This window comes from Alligator mississippiensis, chromosome 3 (assembly GCF_030867095.1).
Source record: "Alligator mississippiensis isolate rAllMis1 chromosome 3, rAllMis1, whole genome shotgun sequence".
NCBI classification, from domain to species: Eukaryota; Metazoa; Chordata; order Crocodylia; family Alligatoridae; genus Alligator; species Alligator mississippiensis.
In genome coordinates, this window is record NC_081826.1 from 12,638,949 (window position 1) to 12,660,623 (window position 21,675).

General features: G+C 49.0%; 1 protein-coding gene across 3 annotated transcripts; it reads right to left on the reverse strand.

The window, feature by feature from the left end:
* Positions 1 to 6,083: 6,083 nt before the first annotated feature.
* Positions 6,084 to 12,947, reverse strand: LOC102572942 (uncharacterized). 3 transcript variants are annotated; one of them, XM_059723719.1, is made up of 3 exons: positions 12,814 to 12,947; positions 12,020 to 12,295; positions 6,084 to 11,592 (listed from the first exon to the last, which is right to left on the reverse strand). In XM_059723719.1, exon 3 carries the CDS (start codon positions 10,885 to 10,887, stop codon positions 10,528 to 10,530), a length of 360 nt encoding a protein of 119 aa, XP_059579702.1. In that variant the 5' UTR covers positions 10,888 to 11,592; positions 12,020 to 12,295; positions 12,814 to 12,947; the 3' UTR covers positions 6,084 to 10,527. The 3 variants fall into 3 exon arrangements, with proteins under 3 accessions (XP_059579702.1, XP_019337330.1, XP_059579701.1); XM_019481785.2 differs by having other exon boundaries at positions 12,059 to 12,947; XM_059723718.1 differs by having other exon boundaries at positions 12,020 to 12,947.
* Positions 12,948 to 21,675: the final 8,728 nt, after the last annotated feature.

Below are 21,675 nucleotides of genomic sequence, written 5' to 3' on the forward strand. Positions count from 1 at the left end.
GGCTGTTGGTGGTGGTGGCAGTGCATGCAAAAAAGATGTGTGCAATTAACGCTTATCACAAAAAGCAGGGAGACAGAGACAGAGAGACTGTGGTCAGGGTAGTAAGAGTCTGAGAGTTGTCTCCCTGCTTTATTTTAAGATCAAGGCATGACAAGTGAGACAGCAGGGTGGGACCCTGAAAGGCCAGAGTGTGCAATTAGGGCAAGATAAAAGCAGCCACTCAGGAGCAACACAGCCATGGTTGGGGCCCAACCTGCTCTAGATAGATTGTTACTAAAATCACAATACATATAAAATTGAACTCAGTGAATTGCGTTATAATCCATTGCAATCCTTGTTCAAGTAATATAGTGAATATGCCTTTCATAAGAAAAACAATCTTTCTACAGCCAGATATTCTTAAAGATCAAAGAGATAAATCTATAAATTCTACTGCCATTATGAAGCACACAGATCTACTAATATTTTGGAATTATATTGACAGGGGTAAATATATTCACATGGCTGGCATCAGTGAGCAGGGGGAGCTCCTTCCAGTGAGCAGACGTGGATGACACCATGAGACCTGCATCAGAGAGGTCAACTTGCGCCTTCAGGAATGGTGTCTCGAGGCCGGCTTCGGCTTCTTGGACCATGACCCATACTTTAAGACGAGAGACATGCTCAGGTGGGATGGGCCTCACCTCTCCCCCAAAGGTAAGCGTGTGTTCTCTTTCAGGTTGGCTGATCTCCCCCGGTGGGCTTTAAACTAGGCTCGTTGGGGGAAGGGGAGGATGAGGTCGGAGGGAGCCTCGCAACACCAAACCAAGTGTCACCCACAAGAACAGCCTAGCCAAGACTGACGACAAACACAAGAAATACCCAGGTAAGAAACCCGGAGAGTCCTGGGATTAGGAAGGCAGTGCATACACCTTCAGGAGGCCTTAAATGCCTCTACACTGATGCTCGTAGTATGGGGAACAATCAGGAGGAATTTGCCCTCCTGCTAGCTAACACAAACCCAGACACAGTGGGGCTCACTGAAACATGGTGGGATCCAACGCACAACTGTCCAGTAAACATCAAGGGCTATAAACTGTACAGGAGGGAGAACAGGGAGGAAAAGTGGGGGTGTGGTGCTCTATGTCAAAGAACAATTCACATCCTCAATGAGCAGCACTGGGTCAGAGGAGGGGCAGGCTGAAGTGCTTTGGGTCAGAATACAAGGGGGTCGGGGGGAAAGGGACTTAACAGTGGGGTCTACTACAGGCCACCCAACCAGGGAGAAGAGCTAGACCGGGAATTCTCAGGTCAGCTCATGGAGGCAGTTAAGTCAAAGGATGTGGTTATCATGGGTGACCTAAACTATCCGGACATTCTCTAGGAAGAGCACACAGCCAGGTCTGACTGCTCACATAGGTTCCTAGCCATGTTACAGGACCTCCATCTAACCCAGGAGATGCACAGTCCCACCAGGGGAAATGCCTTGTTAGACCTGGTCCTGGCCACAGGTGCTCGACCACCTGGGCGATCATCGCCTACTGGAATTCACCATCCAGCACAGGGTGGCAAAGGCCTGCAACAAGACAGCAGCCCTGGACTTCAGGAGGGTGGATTTCATTGAGCTAAGGAGAATAGTCAGGGAGGCACCGAGGTCCTGGAGGGGAGGGGAGTTGGGAGTCCAAGAAGAGTGGTTATTCCTGAAGGAGACGATCCTTCAAGCACAAAGGGTGGCAATCCTAACATGGATCAAAGGGGGCAAGAGTGCTCAAAATCCCCCATGGCTCACCAAAAGCATCCAAGAACATCTCAAAGCTAAGAAGGAGGCGTACACCCAATGGAAGGGAGGAGCCATCACCAGGGAGGACAATACCTCTGTTGCTCGGGATTGTAGGGGGGCTGTTAGGAAGGTCAAGGTAGAGATGGAATTGGGACTAGCGACCCAGATCAAGGATAACAAGAAATCCTTTTTCAAATACATAGGGGGTAAAAAGAAGGTTCCGGGTAACGTGGGGCCTCTGCAGGACATGCTTGGAAATCTGGTGGTCTCAACCAGATGACAAAGCTAACCTATTTAACAATTTCATTGCCTCCATTTTTCTGAGCAGGGACCAGGTCATTGCCTCCACTGGGATCCCTGATGGTCCCAGGGGAGGTACAGCCAGGCCCAGGGTCAGAGAGGACCTAGTCAGGGAACTTCTGGTGGGACTTGACGTGTTCAAATCAGCAGGTCCTGACGATCTCCACCCCAGACTGCTGAGGGAATTAGCAGAGGTCATTGCGGGACCCCTGGCACAGCTTTACAAGCACTTGTGGTGCTCTGGTGAGGTGCCAGAGGACTGGAAGAGGGCCAATGTGGTCCCCATTTTCAAAAAAGGGAGGAAGGAGGACCCAGGAAATTATAGGCCTGTTAGTCTTACCTCGGTCCTGGGGAAGCTATTTGAGAAAATTATCCAGGTGCACATCTGTGAGGGGCAAGCAGGGGAGTGTATGCTTAGGGGCTTATGGGCAACTAACATGGAAGGTCCTGTCAGACCAACCTGGTGGCCTTCTATGACCAGGTCACAAAGTCCTTGGACACAGGTCGCGGTGGATGTAGTCTTTCTGGACTTTAGGAGGGCCTTTGACACTGTCTCTCACCCCATTCTCGTTAAAAAATTAGGAGGTTGTGGTGTTGATGCCTACACAGTCAGATGGGTCGCCAATTGGCTGGAGGACCACACCCAGAGAGTGGTGGTGGATGGGTCATTTTTGACCTAGAGGGATGTGGGCAGTGCGGTCCCCCAGGGCTCGTTCCTTGGGCCTGCACTGTACAACATCCTCATTAGCGACTTGGACGATGGGGTGAAAAGCACCCTGTTCAAATTCTCAGATGACACTAAGATGTGGGGAGAAGTGGGCATGCTAGAAGGGAAGGACAGGCTGCAATTGGATCTGGACAGGTTACAGGGGTGGGCAGATGAGAATAAAATGGGATTCAATACTGACAAGTGCAGGGTACTTCACCTAGGAAGAAAGAATCAGCAGCATACCTACAGGCTGGGGAACTCCCTTCTCATCAGCCCAGAGGCAGAAAAGGATCTTGGAGTCAGACTCCAAAATGAACATGGGCCACCAATGTGGGGACGCGGTCAGGAAGGCTAACTGTACCTTGTCATGCATCCACAGATGCATCATGAGCAGGTCCAAGGAGGTGATCCTCCCTCTCTATGTGACGCTGGTCAGGCCGCAGTTGGAGTACTGTGTCCAGTTCTGGATGCCGCACTTCAGGAGGGATGTGGACAACATGGAGAGGGTCCAGAAGAGGGCCACTCGCATGATCAGGGGGCAGCAGGGCAGGCCCTACGAGGAGAGGCTATGGGACCTGAACCTGTTCAACCTCCACAAGAGAAGGCTGAGAGGGGATCTGGTGGCCGTCTATAAACTGGCTAAGGGAGACCAGCAGGCAATGGGAGAGTCCCTGTTACCCCCGAGCACTACTGGGAGTAACGAGGAATAATGGCCATAAGTTGATGGAGAGTAGATTCAGTCTAGATATCAGGAGGCGCTACTTCACAGTCAGGGCAGCTAGGATCTGGAACCAACTTCCAAGGGAAGTGGTGCTCACTCCTACCCTGGGGGTCTTTAAAAGGAGGCTAGATAGACACCTAGCTGGGGTCGTTTGACCCCAGCATTCTTTCCGGCCTGTGGCAGGGGGTTGGACTTGATGATCTGCTCAGGTCCCTTCCGACCTTGCTCTACCAACTATCAAAGAGGAAGAGTGGTTCAGGGGATGGCCCCATAGTGGGATATGGGAGACCAGCTACTATCCTGCTGAGGGAAGGTTGAGAAGGTTGAGAGGCAACCTTGTGGCTGCCTATAAGTTCATCATGGGGGCACAGAAGGGAATTGGTGAGATTTTATTCACCAAGGTGCCCCCGGGGGTTACAAGAAAGAATGGCCACAAGCTAGCAGAGAGCAGTTAGACTGGACATTAGGAAGAACTTCTTCACAGTTCGAGGGGCCAAGGTCTGGAACGGGCTCCCAAGGGAGGTGGTGCTCTCCCCTATTCTGGGGGTCTTCAAGAGGAGGTTAGATAGGCATCTAGCTGGGGTCATCTAGACCCAGCACTCTTTCCTGCCTATGCAGGGGGTCGGACTCGATGATCTATTGAGGTCCCTTCCGACCCTAGCATCTATGAATCTATGAGGGACATAGGGCCAGACATTTCACCTCTTTGTGATTGTATCTGATCTGTAATCCAGTAGTTCTTAGCCTTTTTAGACTCAAGGCATCTCTCAGTTAGGCTTGAGGCACCCCTCATTAGACTTAATGCACCCTTCAGAAAGTGCTAGCTCTTAGTTTTCACTCTTTTTTGCCCATGGAAAAATAATTTAAAGTAATTTTCCTGTTGCAATGAACTCAAGGACCACAGCAAATCAAAATGTTTCTAACACCCTGGATTCCTATTTGAAATCTCTGGGTACACCTTATGAATCATGTTTGCAGACCTTATAGAGCTAACAATGCATAGCATCTTGTGGCACCCTTGAAAGGATCTCATTGTGTCAGGACACCACATAACCCTGATTGAGAATCACTGCTCTACTCTACTGAAGATGGAGATGATCATACCACAGCTAGTACAATGGTGCTTTTTTACATTATTGCTTTTCTACTGTAAATAACAGCTGTGCAAGTAGAACTCAGAGCAGATTATGACCCTTATGATCCTGTTTGAATGTCATTGTTTGGTAAAAGCAGTGGTGTTTAACCTTTTGGCCCCACAGCCTGGATGAGTGGCATGGAGCTGGTACACAGACCAGATCTCGTGTGCCTCAGCTTGGACCTGTGTGCCTAGATCAGCCCCCATGCCACTTTAGCCTGCCCCCGTGCACCCAGATCAGGTCCCAGTTCACTTTGGCTTAGCCTAATGCACCCAGATTGGGCTGTGTACCACCTAGGCCGGGGGTGGGCAATTATTTCAGGTGGAGGGCTGCTTACTGAGTTTTGGCAAGCCATCGAGGGTTGCGTGACAGGCAGCCAGGGGCAGATAAATATTAATGTTCTACATTTTTTAGGGGTCCCGCGGGGCAGATAGAATGGCCTGGTGGGCCGCATCCGACCCCCGGGCCGCATTTTGCCCAACTCTGACCTAGGCCCAGCCCTGCATGCCTGGATCTGGCCTTATGCTGCCCCAGCCTTGCATACTTAACCTAGAATGAAGGGCCACATTATTTAGTCTGTGGGGCTCCCCATGGGTACTGAAATTTGGCAGCAGTAGAACAGCAATTAACACTGCTACCGCTCCCCCACCACCAAATGTTGGAACCATTGGGAGTCCTGCAGGCCCAATGACACAGCTCCATGGGCCAGATGTAGCCTGCAGGCCAGGGTTTGAACATCCCTGGGTGAAAGGATTTCTATCTAAAATATGATCAAGCTACCAGCCTATGGCTGCCTAGTAATTATATATCATTATTTTAAATTGTGTAAGAGTATTTGAGGATATTTTTAAATACTCTTTTAAGACAGTCCGTTTACTGAACTCTATCTGGGAAGTAGTCTCACTGAATTGGTATTCATACATTTGTTTGAACTGTTATAGACTTAATAGTGTCCCTTTCATTTCATATTGCACATGCCTTCCTAAATGTGAATTAACCTTCATGACACCCCATGAGGGTAGGAAGCATTACACCAGTTTAAGGGTGGAAAAAATGAGGCACTTGGGATGAAAGAAATTCCCCAGGGTTACACAACAAACTGGTTGAAAATCCAGGAATAGAACTCATCAAACCTGACTTCTAGTCCCCCTGCTTTCACGAGACTGCATCCTGGCGTGGAGCAAAATGTGACCGTTTCTACCACTGCAGTCACATTGTGTGGGCTCAGCATAGGCTTTGAAACACAGGTAGGAGACCATCAAATGTTTCAGCCCATTTAATTTGAAAGTTTCCTATAATAAGCCCTTGGAAACATAAAAAGCAGACAGGTCAAATTATATAGTTACATAAATATATATGGATTGATGGCATTTGGGAACAAATGGCTTTGCTGTGTTCAGTTTAAAAGTACCTAAAACACACATACACTAGGTTAAAATCAAACATTAAGTGCTTTTTCTTTCAGATTTTCTAAAAGCTCAGCTAGAGATACTTTAGGCACAGCATGCCATAACTGTGTTTTAATAGCACTTACCTATATGTATGAATTATTTGGTACAGTGTAACTGTGCACAGTATTTGCTTTATTTCCAACACACTGAGTGCAAAGCCTTACTTTTCCAAGAATGAACCAGAGCCCTTTAAAAAAAGTAATAAAATGTGTTTCAAAAGCCCTCTGTGCCTCAGTTTCCCATCCATAATATGGTCTTCCAGCCAGATTTGTAATTGTCGCATATGCAGTCTGTCCAAAATTAAAAGCCCATACAACAAGATCTATTCAAGGTTACCAAAATGTATTAGTTATGTCATGTGTCCATTCTCTGGGCTCTGTACAGCTGAACTTGTATGTGCAAAGTAAGATGATAATTTTGCTGCTTTTAAGTTTTTTCATTTTGTTTAAGCAATTCTGATATCTTATTGTTAACTGTCCTGAGCCTGCATTGGTAAGGGTACCGTATGGTAAATTGAAATGAACAAACACATTGACCCTCCTTCGTTAACCCTGTTAAGATATAGAAATACACACACACATTTTTACAGAGTGCTTTTTATGTCCAGTGCTCTTAAAGTACCACATTTTATCCAAGAAGCAATCACTGGGAGTTGAAATCAGTAGGCTGTGATTGAGGGAAGACTTTGGCTCCTAGAGCATTCATCATGAAGGCTTCATTGCCGTGCTTAGTTCCTATTGGAGTGATCTTTCCCTCGCACAACAGCTTTACTTTAAGCCAAGGTTCACTGTAAGTTGAATGAATCAAAATATTTCTAGATTTCCCTCCCACTTAATTCTGATTGCAGTATCACTATGTCTGTGCTCACTCTAAGCCCGTTTTCTTTTTTTTTCCCTCCAGAAACAATTGGCTTGTCACGGGCCACTTTGACAGTCCAAGCCCTTTTGGAAACCACTGTTTATTCCTCCCCTCTCCTTTCATTGAGAAGAAGGTTTGCAGAGGGGACACACATTCCAAGCAGCATTTTAACGCCAGAGATTTCCATTCTTATGGAAATCAGGTTTAGGAGCCCACTATTGTCTGAAGAAGAGGGAAGAACTGCAAGGGTTTTGTTGTGGGGGTTTTTTTCATACTTCCCCAAGATTATATTTGAATTGATGCGTCTTGCTTCTCAAGTGTCTTACAATTGCTAGACCATTCATCAATACTGACTTCTCCTTAGCTTCTTCACCCATATCGCTGTGCTTTAATGTTTAAGGCTGCAAACTCTTCATGGCGGGGACTGTATCTTATTCGGTTATTAGCCATTTATATAAGTGTTGAAAAGCAAATGTAAAAATGAGCCTCTCCCCAAAAGGCTTTCCATCTTGTAGTCCCCATCCTGCATTATTAGAATCAATATGAAATTTGCAGGGTTGAATCCATGAAGCTGAAAATGAGCCAACATGTGTGCTCTTGTTCGCAAAAAAGTCAACAACATCCTGGGTTGTACTAACAGGAGTGTCACTTGCAAGTCAAGGGAGGTGATTCTTCTTCTCTGTTTAGCACTGGTGAGGCCTCATCTGAAGTACCGTGTCTAGTTTTGGGCACCCCACTTCGAGAAAGATGTGGAGCATTTGGAAGAAGTCCAATGTAAGGCAATAAAAATTATTACAGGCCTGGGCAACAAGACATTTTTTTTTTTTTAATTTTATGTATCCCAGGCCAAATTAGCCAAAACGAATTCCAAATCCAATAGTCCAGAACGATAAGTGGTCCTACTACCAGCAAACATCCTCCACCCCCATCTGGGGCTTCAGATGTTCCCAAAAGCTTTGGTAGGCATCCTACTTGCAGGCCCAAGCCCAGAGGCTTGGGAGTCAGATGCCCCCGAGTTTTCCTTGCCCTCAGCCATAAGGCTCCGGGGCAAGCCAGGGAGGAGTCTCCCATTTCCATAAAGTGGGCTTAAAGCCAAGACCTTCCCACTCCAGCAGCTAAGTGTGAAGTTCACTATACATTGCCTTGGCAGGTACTATCCCTGTGCCAGGAGAGCGGCCTTCCCCGGTGCAGCTAGGAAGACCGCGTCCACTGTCACAGTGTTTCCCTTGCCAGGCAAGCATTGACTATGCTTGATCTGAGCCCACAAGAGGCCAAAAAGGAAGAATTAGTGTTTTTTGGTCTGGGGAAGAGAAACCTGAGGGGGCGATCTGATAACAGTCTTCAAATACCTTAAGGGTGATTAAAGAGAGGATGGAGATGGCTTTTCTTTGTAGCTGTAGGTGACAAGACTTGAGTTGGAGATATCATTGCACCATGGTGCAAGTCCTGCACACTTTAAGTCCTCAACCTTTGTACAGTAAGGCCCAAGTATGGTGCTTAGAGCATCCTGGAAGCATGCAACCCTTCTAGGCATTGGGTTTAAAGGACAAGAAACTACACCTATTTTTTTCAGTATATTTAGACAGAGTGCTTGCCACACGTCTCAGTGAGACATTTAAAATCTTACTCAAAACTCTCTGAAAGTTCTTTCACTTTAAGCTCCTCTTTGGAGCTATGATGTATAACAGATATGTGGCTCACTGGATATTCAAGATGTATGGGGCATGTATGATTTATGGTACACACAAAGCCAGAGGCTCCTGGCTAGAGGGTTTTTCCCCTCTGCTCAGGGACAGACCAATTCCCATATTTGGGGTCAGGAAGGAATTTTACCCCATGGTCAGATTGGTATGGACTATGGAGGTTTTTGCCTTTCTCTGTAACAGGGGGCATGACCTTCTTAAATGTATATTGCCAATGATATTGCCAATATATATTGCCAATATTTGCATGACAAATAGGTCCAGGGAGGTGATACTTCCCCTCTATAGGGCGTTGGTCAGACCGCAGTTGGAGTACTGCGTGCAATTCTGGGCGCCACACTTCAAGAAGGATGCGGATAACCTGGAGAGGGTACAGCGAAGGGCAACTCGTATGGTCAAGGGCCTGCAGACCAAGCCCTACGAGGAGAGACTAGAGAAACTGGACCTTTTCAGCCTCCACAAGAGAAGGTTGAGAGGCGACCTTGTGGCTGCCTATAAGTTCATCACAGGGGCACAGAAGGGAATTGGTGAGGATTTATTCACCAAGGCGCCCCCGGGGGTTACAAGAAACAATGGCCACAAGCTAGCAGAGAGCAGATTTAGACTGGACATTAGGAAGAACTTCTTCACAGTTCGAGTGGCCAAGGTCTGGAACAGGCTCCCAAGGGAGGTGGTGCTCTCCCCTACCCTGGTGGTCTTCAAGAGGAGGTTAGATAGGCATCTAGCTGGGGTCATCTAGACCCAGCACTCTTTCCTGCTTATGCAGGGGGTCGGACTTGATGATCTATTGAGGTCCCTTCCGACCCTAACATCTATGAATCTATGAATCTATGAATGTTTCATAGAAGCAGTGCTGGCTGCCATGGTTCCCCTGCTTTACTTGTGGCAAGTTAGTGTTAGGCCTGTCTGTGTTGTGTCAGGGTTGACGGTAGTCTTATGTAGAATTTAGATGATGGATTGCATAGGATGGTTTGGATAGGGATGATCCTGCCTCAGGCATGGGCTTGGACTCTGGAGGTTTCTTCCAACAATAAGCGGCACTAGAAAATATCATTTGGAGGGTTGGGCAATGCAGAGTGAGCCCACCAGACCCCGCCCTTCCCTCCAGTAGGGCTGTTTTGGAGTGGGCACGCACTGGTGCTGTGCACGCAGCAGTGGAGTGCACAGTGGGAGCACTGGGTGCAGCACTGCAGCAGTGGTAGCACTGGAGCTGCTGTTGCCAGCTCAGTTTGAGAAGTTAAGCCCTATTAGCCCCGGCCTTCCACTGCCTATGCTTCCAGCCCTACTACCCTATGATTTTATGAATGAAATGCAATGTGTAGTAGTGTGCATGGAGCATGTATGGTGCAGGTACTTTGTGAACGTATGTTGCATTTACAGCGTAAGGAGAATTAATGCAGGTTGTGTGATAGACGATACATGCCAGGCGTCCCCTTCTGCATAGAATGCTATGTGCAGAATCTGCAAAGTACACGTACAGTCTGTAGGGTGTTTAGAGCACAAGGCAGAGTAAATGCTAAATAGTAAACGTAAAGATCTATGTGCTGCACACATGGCTACATACGCACCCACACACATGGTGAATGTAGTTATCAAGATTTGTATGACACCATATATGACAAGGAGTGGAGCTGCGAGGGAGTTTTGAAGTAATGAGGGGTTGGGGGAGAGCACTGGTGGCTAAAGGAAAGAACAGCGAGACATCAGGAGCTGGCCGGACTATAGAAGTAGTACGTATGAGATGAGGTGGACTAACTCCCAGCGTAAAGTTAGGGAATGAGGGGCACCACCTCTAAACTAGAACTTCATAGACCTTAAATGCTGGGAGTTGCAAGGGAGAGAGGAACAATGGATGGAAAAGCACTGGTCAGGCCCAGTTCACTCTCCCTTTCAGCATCTACTCTCTGCCACTGTGCGATACAAGAGGACTTGATACTGAAAGTTTAGCCACTGAATCAAGGTGCGACCCTGGTACTTCAACGCGTAGACCACATCCATGGGGGTCACAGTCTTGCGCTTGGCATGCTCGGTGTAGGTGACGGTGTCACGGATCATGTTCTGCAGAAAGCCCTTCAGCACCTCGTGGGTCTCCTTATAGATGAGGCTGGAGATGTGCTTCATGCTGCCATGGCGAGCCAGGCGGCAGACGGATGGGTTGATGAAGCCTTGGATGATGTCACGGAGAACTTTGTGGTGGCACCTGGCACCTCCTTTCCCCAGCGCCGTGCCCGCTTTGCTGTGGCCAGACATGGTTGAGTCTGCGCAGGCTGCAGTGTAACACGAGTGACTGGGCAAGATGGTCTGACCCAGCACATGGCAATTCTTATGTTCCTTAAAGTCTGCTCCCTGGCTACTGTCCTCTGCACAGGGAGAAAAGACACACTACCTACCAGTGCGAGGAGGAGCCGCTGTTGCTCCTTCCACCTCCCAACCCCTACTACTAAATGGCCAGCAGCAGTTTAGCTCAATGCTCGTGCCTCGCTTGTTCCAGAGCTCATGGCTGGGCTACCTCAGATACCCACAGAGGACAGATTTCAATACAGCTCGAGGGGGGCGTGATAAGGGTTTACAAACTGCTAAATGGTGACGAGAAAGTCATGAGGAATCCTGCTTGCGCTCCAGAAAGTATCTTTGCACTTGGCTTATAACTTATCACAACACCGTGGACTTGGACTTGTTAGAGTGAAGTAATTATCTCCCCCGTCTCGCAAGAGAAGAACTAGGGGTCACAACAAGAAACGAGCAGGCGGGAAGTTTAAAACAAATGCAAGGAGGTCCTTGGTCACTAGCGGGTGGAGCTTGTTTCCACCAGATGTGGTGGACGCTGCCAGCGTAGCCGGATTCAAACAGAAATTGGACGTGCGCTCAGAGAAGAGGGGCATCGGTTGTTGTCGAGCACAGGAGCGAGGGCCACAGCCTCTGAATCCGAACTTCCTGGACCTTAGATGCAGGAGGCTGCAAGAGAAAAGGATCGGGAAAAAACCCTGTTCACTCTCCCTTTGAGCACCTGCTCTCAGCAGTGTTGCCAACCCCCCAGGATTGTCCTGGAGTCTCAGGAATTAGATATAAATCTCCAGGAGAGGCTGAGCGTCACCCAGGAGATACCCGATACAGCATTCATTAAATGTTGAATCCTATTTATTAAGGATTCTGGCTAAATGCCATGCTCCTGAAGACAACATAACACACATAACACCCAGAATATAAATAAGTTTGAACAAAGTAACCAAACTACAAGTATCATACTTGTAAAGATAGACCCCACCAACATAAAAACATTATTAATATAAATGTAGTAGTAAATCAAGACACGATCCACAATTGAGACAATCAAATCAAGTCTAATGTTAATCAGTAATAAAGGATATCTAACTCTAATCACCTTAGCTTCATAAGTGAAAACTGCGAGACGGTTTATTACATTTGGATCCGTTTGGTGTAAAAGCCAGATTCATTTCTCTGTGTTTGAGACGCGCATCAGTCTCTGCAAGTACGGTAATAAACAGGTTCTCCTTAAATCATTACGTGAAGACCGGTCTGCGACACAGCGGATGGGATCTTCCACAACTCCTGCACACACCGGGAGCATCTTTTAGCCCCTGGGATGGAAAGCGGACGTCCAGCCAGAAGAGCTGTGGGCACCTGTTCGGTCCCAAGTCTAGTCAAAGAGGATCACCATTTATTATTGAGATCCAAATGTGGATACCCGTCTCCCCCCACTCATTTCCGGCAGCCCCTGGGAGCGGAGGACGACGTGGGTCAGGCTGGACGGGACCTCCGGGGACCGAGGAGCCCGATTCGGGACGTGCCCGCTCTTCGGCCGTGGGGCGCGTTGTTGCGCGGGGCAGTGGGATTCGCAGCCCCGGCCTGGGCGCCTGCACCTTCCTCCGCCGCCAGTCCCGGACAGATGCCCACAGCTGTTGCGCGCGGGCGTGGGTTGGTTCCCAGCCCAAGGGATGGCGATGTCTAGGAGTCGTGCGAGATCCCGAGCGCCGTGTACAACGGTGTCAGGGGACCCGGTTTGCTACCGAGCTCGCAGACACGGACAGAAACGTTTTTGCAGCCAACAGACCCGAAGGTAATAAAACCCTCCCGCAACGTGTTTTTCTAATTTCCAAGGAGCAGCCCCGACTCGTGCTGCCGGGGCCGAGCTCGTCTCCTCTGGGAAACCCGAACCTTTTCTACAATGTGGGGCGATCTTTCGCGATCTCTGCCCGCCTCAGTACGACTGACGGCCACGTGCACGTGCCCCCCGCCCCACGGCACGGCTGCGCCAGCCCCGCGGCAGCGCGGACCCGGCCCACTGGGGGGACGGGGCGGGGCCACCGCGCGTCACCGCCCCCCCACGGCGCCGCGCCGCGCCGTTCCGCTCGCTGATTGGCTGCTCCCGGCCGGGTTCCCCCCCCTCCCTCGCGCCGGACGTGCGAGCGCGAGAGTTGGAGGGGGCGGGGCCCGGTTGTCATGGTAGTGACGTCAACGTGTGTCGGGGACGGGGAGCCAAGACACGGAAAAGGTCAAACTCAAGGCGAGCAGGGGACGCGGCCCGCGCGGGGACACCGGGGCCCGGCGCCGGCAGCGCGCAGGTACGGGGGGCCGCACCGGGCCCGGGGGGAGGAGCCTCGTTGTGGGGGGGCTGCCCCTCCCCCCCAGTAGTGGGAGCCTGGTTGTGGGGGGCTGCCCCTCCCCCCCAGTGGTGGGAGCCTGGTTGTGGGGGCTGCCTCTCCCCCCCCAGTGGTGGGAGCGTGGTTGTGGGGGGCTGCCCCTCCCCCCCAGTGGTGGGAGCGTGGTTGTGGGGGGCTGCCCCTCCCCCCCAGTGGTGGGAGCGTGGTTGTGGGGGGCTGCCCCTCCCCCCCAGTGGTGGGAGCCTGGTTGTGGGGGGCTGCCCCTCCCCCCCCAGTGGTGGGAGCCTGGTTGTGGGGGGCTGCCCCTCCCCCCCCAGTGGTGGGAGCCTGGTTGTGGGGGGCTGCCCCTCCCCCCCAGTGGTGGGAGCCTGGTTGTGGGGGGGGCTGCCCCTCCCCCCCAGTGGTGGGAGCCTGGTTGTGGGGGGCTGCCCCTCCCCCCCCAGTGGTGGGAGCCTGGTTGTGGGGGGCTGCCCCTCCCCCCCAGTGGTGGGAGCCTGGTTGTGGGGGGGCTGCCGCTCCCCCCCCCAGTGGTGGGAGCCTCCTTGAGGGGGGCTGCCCCTCCCCCCCCAGTGGTGGGAGCCTCCTTGAGGGGGGCTGCCCTTCCCCTGTGCCCTTGGCCTGGGTGGGAGAAGCTCCTCCCCCCCAGTGCTCTCATTTGGGGGTCCTGTGTGTGCCCCCTCTTCCAGATGTTGGGCCCTGCAGGCCTGGCCCCTGGGGGAGCCCCTGGCCGAGCAGATGCAGGACTCCTAGCTTCTGTCACCCCCCTGGATGTTGCGCTGGCTGCTTCAGTTTCCCCCTCCCAGCAGCCCCAGGGTGGCAGGCGCAGGGTGGGGGCTGGTCTTGTCCACCCCAGGCAGGCAGGGCAGAGGCAGCGGCGTGGTGGCGGGGCGCGGCGTGGTGCGGCTGAGGAGGGTTTGCAGGAGCGCAGGGTTTCCGCGGGGGCTGGGGAAGTGGCAGCGCTCCCAGGAAGTCCCGGTTTGTCGCGGTGCCCTGTGACGCGGAGCAGCAGCGGGTGACGCGCTTGGCCCAGGAGTGCGGGACGTGGGCGCCTCGCGGGTTGTCGGGAGCCGCGACTTCGCTAGGGGAGAGTGACGCGAGAAGTGACTTTCTTCCTATCGCAGCGTGGGATAAAGCTCATCTCCTCTCACTATGTGTAGGGGAGGGGGCTTAGTTGACTTCAGTTTAAAATATATATATATATAGATACACCTCTGACGGCATCTACCAAAATAGGCATGTGTCAGAAATGTCACGTCCTTTCTTTTGGGAAGGAATCAGAAGACGGAGACTCTGACGTATTTGATGCACTCAAGAAGTATCTTTGCACTTGGCTTGTAATTTATCACAAGGCCGTGGAGTCGGACTTGCCAGGGCGAAGTCATTGCCTTGACTGAATGTCTCTTCAGTCTCCAGTAGAAAAGTTTAATTAGGAAGGCTGGTTACAGCAAGTTCCCCGTCCTGGTAATGAAGAGTAAATTTAATAATATTTCAGCTTCAAGGAACAATGTTTTGCTTCCTAGCTGACTTCTTTATATGGTTGGTGCCTTTTATTGGGTTTGTTTGTTTGTTTGTTTGTTTGTTTGTTTGTTTGATCAAAAGGCTTAAACTTGCTGTAAAGCAGAAGATTCAGTAGTGGTTTAAAGCAAACTTTAATTCATAGTACTACCACCCCTATCCCAAGCTTTGCTTTATTCATTTGAGTTTTAGGTTTCTCTTGGTAAGTGTTCTTTCCCTTCTATTTTAGGCTTGTTTGTAGAAGTGTGCAGGCCAAAAACAAAAAAAGAAAGAAAAGGGGGCTGGACTGAATGATCTGTAAGGTCCCTTCTAGCCCCTAATGACTATGGAAAGAAAAACCACTTCATGGGGCAAAAGCTTTCTTGAGTAATTTAAAGTACAAAGCAGCATTCTGCCATTCAAGTTTAGATTAAACTGGCAAAATCAGTTTTAATATTTAGACTGCCTGTCAGGAAAATGGATAGGTATGTGGAGGGTAAAGGATGGACAGGTTCAGAAGCGTGCAGTGAAATTACAGTCAGAAGGGAGCTACTGTCCTTGCAAAACAAGTTTCACTAACTTTTAACTCCTAACATGCAGGTGCCCTGGAAAAACAAATTACCTAGTTTCATAGCTGCCCCTAGGTATCCTTAATTTGTGCAAGCATCGCTTACTCAGCAGCTGCTCTAGGGCCGATTATGATCTCTGCAAAGCTACTGAGGTCATTTTAACATGCGTTAGTTGAACTTGAACTACTTTCTCCAAAAGTACAAGGCACCACTGTGTTTTCCTGAATCCATACCTGTTGTTTTTCAGTTTTTCCTTGGGCATTTACTGCAGCACTTGCAAACAAAGGCCCAGCTGTCTTTGGGATCTTACTCTAGAACTTTTATTTTAGGGCCCTGCTCTTCATGTTCCTAGTGAAATAGAACAAATTGTATGGTTTGCTGATCTTCCTTAACAGCTGTTCTTGTTGGGGATTCAAGAGCCTTAATCTATTTTGGCATGGGGAAAGCCACTGCAACCCAAATATACATATATGGGAGTGACATCAGTAGGTTGGGTTTTTTTTTTCTGAGCCACTTTCTGCCATCCATATCTAATAGTTTGAAGCAGTGTCCTGTATTGTATGAAGTAAAGCAGGGGTGTTGATTTGACCTGTGCCCCTAGGCCAGATCTGGACTGTGGGGTGACTTGCAGGCTGGATCCAGACTCACTGGTGGCAGTGGGACAAGTGATTCAGCAAGCAGTGGCACATGGCAGCTGTCACTTGCTCCTAAATGGATCTCCGTGGCTGGGAATTTAGTGGCAGGCCCCACCTGTGAATTCTTGGTGCTTCTGGGAGCCTTGTGAGTCAAGGGAAAAACTCCATGGGCCTTACGTCTGATGCAAAGTATATACTGTACATCTCATGCTGCAGCTCTCAGATGTAAAAACTCGAGCCTCACCAACACTGGAGAATTTAAGTGCTAAATGGTTATTGGCTCCCTGCTGTGTCAAACCTCTACATGTAAATTTGTACGTAGTTCTGAAGGTTGTCAGTAACATCACACTATTGATGTAGATTTAAAAAAGGCTGGCTGAGTAGCTGTGAGTACAACATAATTAGACCTCCCACTACTGTTCAGCAATGGACAACATACCTGGACCAATTCATATGCTGCTGCGTGTGAGCATATTGATAATTGTAAGTAAAACAAGATTTGTTTTGAAGATGGTTTGTTGCAGGCCTGTTACATGCGAGCTAACACTGTTGCTCTAATTACACTTGATGTCATTCTGGTGTAGATGAGGCTCTACTGATTTCAGGAGAAATTACAGGAACGCCAAGACTGCTGGATCAAGGTTTTTATATATAGTTACTTTTGCCCTTCCTTTTCTATGGCTTGTATAAAGGATTTTGCCATCAAATAAATGTGTGTAACCTTGTTCTGTGGTTAGTAGTCAGTCATGCGTGGTGGAGACACTTTCTTTTCATAGTTAAAGCAGTCTTCAATTTTAAGCATTTAGAATCATAACTCCCTTCCTTCTGCTTTCTTGGTCATTAAATCTATGTTCTTGAAATGTTACGGTAGGATTACATCTCGGATGCAGTGTTTCTGGATGTTTCTTAGTAAATTGCGTACGACTTTTTGGATGCTTGCATTTAGTTTGTCAGTCCTGCGACAGCATGATTGAAATGCCCAGCTTCTCTCTGTTTCTTTGGTGAGGATGGTGCCTTTCGTTCTGGTAAGGGTGTGCAGTGCAGTACAGCACTGTCTAGTTGTAAGGTTTCTTTGCACCTGATGGGATTTACAAACTGCATGGCTCTGGTACAGAAGCAGCAAGGAACCACATGCAAAGGAGAGGAGGAGAGGGCAACTTTGGAGGGAGAGCAAGTGCACTCCTGGGAGGTGAGCAGTAGCCCTTGTCTGAAAAGAAAAATAGGCACACTTAGCTATGTAGAAACAATTTCTCATAACTCTTTGTGATTGCTTTCACATCAATTCCCATATATCATTTCTTACCTTTCATGTGGACAATTGTCTGAAGTGTGGCAAGGAAGGTTAACTTCAGCATAACTGTAGTTATGCTTATATATGAAAATACTCTGTAGAAATATGGAAAAAACTCCACACTTACTGTTACCCAGGCAATTGCTGTATCTGCTCATAGAACTGAAAACTAGAAGAAAATCTTGACCTCAAGTGATGTGTGTTGTCTTTGTATCAAGGACTTCATAATTAACAAAATTTATTTGGGGCTGCTTGTGCATGTTGCTGTCTCTTTTTACACACTTCAACACATTGTTTGTACCTTCTTTAAGACAATATGCAGTTATCTAAAAAGAGTTGCTTGGGACTACTTTTCCTAATATATACATGGAGTTTGAAATAGGAAAAGTGTTGCAATAGACCCATACTTTGGAAATAAAGTGGACTTAAGAAGTTTGTGGGTCAGGACAGTTGAAAGTACTTATGATACCTGTTTCACCACTTAATTTGTCTCTCATGGGATATAATAGGTGTTCAGTGGCAAAGAAAGCAGACTTAATGCTGTTTGAGCTGTACATTTTTATACTTTACAAAGCTTTTGTTCAATGAGGACAAATGGTAAGAATTTCTCTCCTACCTCCTCAGTATTAATATCTGTTTACAATCCTGCCTCTTCCTAAAAAAATGTTTTTGAAAATTTGACAATATGTCATTAACATTCCTCTGGAAAAAAAATACAGTGCAGTTAATGGATTCATCTTTTAGCATGGAAGTTTCCTGTGTAAATCAAAAAAGCCAGATGGAGTTTTAAATGACTGTCATGTACAGTTTAGGAAATGAACATTTCAGATACTAATAAAAGGACCAGATTGGAAATACATAATGAATCCCAGATTGTCCTTTCAGCACATATGAGACTTAGACATATACTATTCTCTCCTCGATGGGAGATGTGTCAAAATAGGTCACTGTACATTAGTGAACTGTTTACCTGTTTGTGTGTGTGTGTGACAGAGAGAGCATGCATATGATCCTGTTTTTATTTGAGTTATCGTATGCGTAACATGCATGGAGTGTTATTGGAAGATATGCATTTAAGCTTAAATTGCAATCTTAAAATCTTATATAACCAAATGTTGGTTGGGTATGGAATTACTAGAGAGCTCAAGGGATCAGTCTTGCATTTGTAGCTGTTCACCATACACATTAGTTATCTCAAAGAAAGAATTTACAATAAAATGTTTAAAAAAAAAAGTTATATGAGACAACCTCTATTTTACCTGAGGCAGAAAGCAGGGAGGACTGGGCAGAGATGATAGTTGGTGCAAGAAGAGGTGAGTGATCCAATTCAGAGCAAGTTTCATAGCATAGAAGCCTGCACCTCAGAAGATGCGGTTGGTCAGTGTGGTAGATCGTGCTCTAGGTACACAAGCAGCCAGACTCTTGACAGGCTTGGTTTTTTTAAGGACATGACAGAAGTGGTTTAAAGGGGTCTTGAAGAACAATGAAGGGACTTTGCAGATGTTTATGTGAATTCCTTTCAAGTTTTGGGAGTGGAGTGGAGTGGAGAAAGCTTGGAAATGTTTGGAAGTGTAATGAGTCAACTTTAGTGGTTGGCAGATTGAAGTGATTGAAGGTGGGTGTTGACCAAGGGTGGGCAATTATTTTGGCTGGAGGGCCACTTACCCAGTTCTGGCAAGCTGCTAAGGGCTGCATAGGTAGCCCCACCCCCTGGTTACCATCTTGGGACTGGAAGTCCTATCCCCTAACCCCTGACCTTTGCCACCAGAGGTCTCTCCCCTTGCCCCTGGAAGTACTCCTTTCAGCAAGGCGGGTTTGCCATCTTGGATCCAGAAAAATACCAAATTACTAGCTGAAACCCACAAGACATTTACGTTTAATTTTTTTATTACAAAAGTATGTCTTTAAATACAGGATTTTTAGTTAGCCTTTGGCCAAATGTATATCCCGTCCATCCCCTAATAACTATGAAACTATGAATACTTTAACGGAATAAAAATTTCTCACCCTCAAAAAGGCTACGTGAAGCTGCTCATGTGTAAACACAGGCGTAAGAATATAAATACATACTTTGTCAAAAGTGTGACCTTGTGACTTGTTCATAGTCATAGAATAAAAGAGCCCTTGTACACATGAGGAATTTGCCCCTTCTAGTAGTTTAATTGCCCTTTTTAATTATTTAATTTTGTAACAGTGTATGTGTTTGACAGCATGTTATAATTGAATTTTGTAACAGTGTATGTGTTTGGCGGCGTATTTTGATTTAAATGACTTTTTATGTAGCACATCCCATCCCATGTGTTTTAGTTCGCTACGTAACAAATTACAGCGATATTCCTCACGTGTACAAGGGCCCTATCTGGAGAAGGTGGGGATGGCGCACGGGGCGCTAAAAGCCCAAATATGTTCAGGAAAGCTCGGGCTTGGTGGGCTTCCAGCGCCCCAAGCATTGTCCCTGCTTCCTTCTGTGGCTGCCAGCACACCCAGCCACTCCTGCTGCCTTCCCAGGACAACCAGCCCATTCTTGGGTGGTCCTAGGCAGTGGGAAGGTGGTGGGGACAGTGCATGGGACACTGGAAGCCTGCCAAGCCCAAGCTTCCCCTGGCTTCCAGTGCACTGTTGGATCCAGTGAGTGATGCCTGCGAGCTGGGGCTGCACCCATGCAGCTAGCACCCTGCCCAAGTGGCCCCAGGCAGCACCACTGCTGCAGAGGGAAGCACCAAGCCCCCTGTCAGCTCTGGGCCTGAATTACCCAGCAGTGGCTTGTGTGGCATGCTCTGCTGGGAGGGGGAAGCGGTGAGGGGCCTGATCTCTCCTCCCCCCCCCCCCCCCCCCCCCCACAGTGCAAGTCTGCCTGTGTCACCCGAGGCCAGGGAGTGAGTTGCCAGTGGGCTGCACAGCCCCTGAACTGCGGGGGACCCTAGTCCTTCTCTCCATGGTGGCAGTACCTCCCGGGCAGCACTCCACTGCTGGAACCCTGAGTGGGTGGTTCTGGGGGACTCCGTTGACATGGAGGCAAGCACTGAGGCCCCCTGTAGCTCAGGGCCCCATGCATTGTCAGCTCACCCGTGGGTCACGGGAGAGGTGGGCAGGCTCTGGGAGAAAAAAACAAGAATCGGGCCCCTCGCTGCTGCTTTTTTTTTTTTTCCTTTGGTAGAACCTGTCTGCTCCATGGTGGGGGGCCCTGGTGCTTCATTCTAGCTCTGACTTGCCTGCATATCTGTTTGAAATGCCTCAGGATTGATGATAACAGCTCACTTATTCTGTCTGTCTTATGCATTCTGGTTGTTTCAGTAAGCATTGTCATTGGCTGTCAAGACAACCAATCAGTGTGCTCCAGACAGACCGAATAAGCCTATTATTATTATTATTATTATAGATATTCTAAAAATCAGACCTCTACTACAACATTCATTAATTTGATTTCAAAAAATATTTTTGTCTCGATTCACATGTATTTGTGTAGTGTATGTAGAAGTGATTTTATAATAGCTTAAAATGAAGGTTTACTTTTGTATATTTTGGAGAGGCTTTGGGTGTCAGGGAGGGTGTGGGTGTGCGTGGGGGAGGTTTCTGGGGGGGCGATAGGTGTGTGTGTGGGGTGTGGGTGGATATGGGGTTTGTGGGGAGGTGTGAATGTGTGGGGGAAGGGTGGCTCGGGGGGTTGTGGCATATCTGGAGAGGGAGAGTGGTTGGGGTGTGTGTATGGCAGTGTGAGGGGGGGATGTGGGTACATGCGTATGGTGGGATGTGCGTGTGGGACTTGTCCTATGACCTCTCTCTCTGTCATTGCCTGCAGAGCCCCCACCAGGGCTCCTTCAAGCCTGGGTTGCACGCTCCTGCAGTTCCTGTCCCCAGGACACTGGTGCAGGCCCCATGTTGCCACTTGACACCTCTTTCCCCACCTGCCTGTCACCACTGCCCTTCTCCTGACATTTCCCAACTTTCCTGCCCGCTGCCGCTGCTTCCTCATCTCACCCCACCTGCCGCTTGGGCGCTACATCCCGGTTGCACAGCCAAGACGGCAGGATGCAGCAGGTACTGGTATAGCCTGGCCGGCACCACACAGAGCCAGCTGAGGATCGTGGGGGCCAGGCTGGCTCTTGCTAAGTCCTGTGGTACACTGATGCAGCCGGGAACCACGTGGTGCCGGAGTGGCCAGCAGGCAGGCGGGTAGTGCAGTGAAGCAGCAGCAGCAGGCAGAAAAGTGGGGAAATGATGGCTGATGAGGGGCCAAGTAGCAGCGAGTGGGCAGGTGGGTGGGTGTGAGCGCAGCGACAGCTGGGCAGGAGAATGGGACGAGCGCTGGTGTGGTTCCAGGGCCAGGGGTCAAGAGCACAGGGCCTGGGTTGGCGGGGGCTCTATGGAGCCAGGCCAGTTTCCCCCCCCCCGCTGGTGCAGCCAAGCTTGGCTCCATAGAGCCCCTG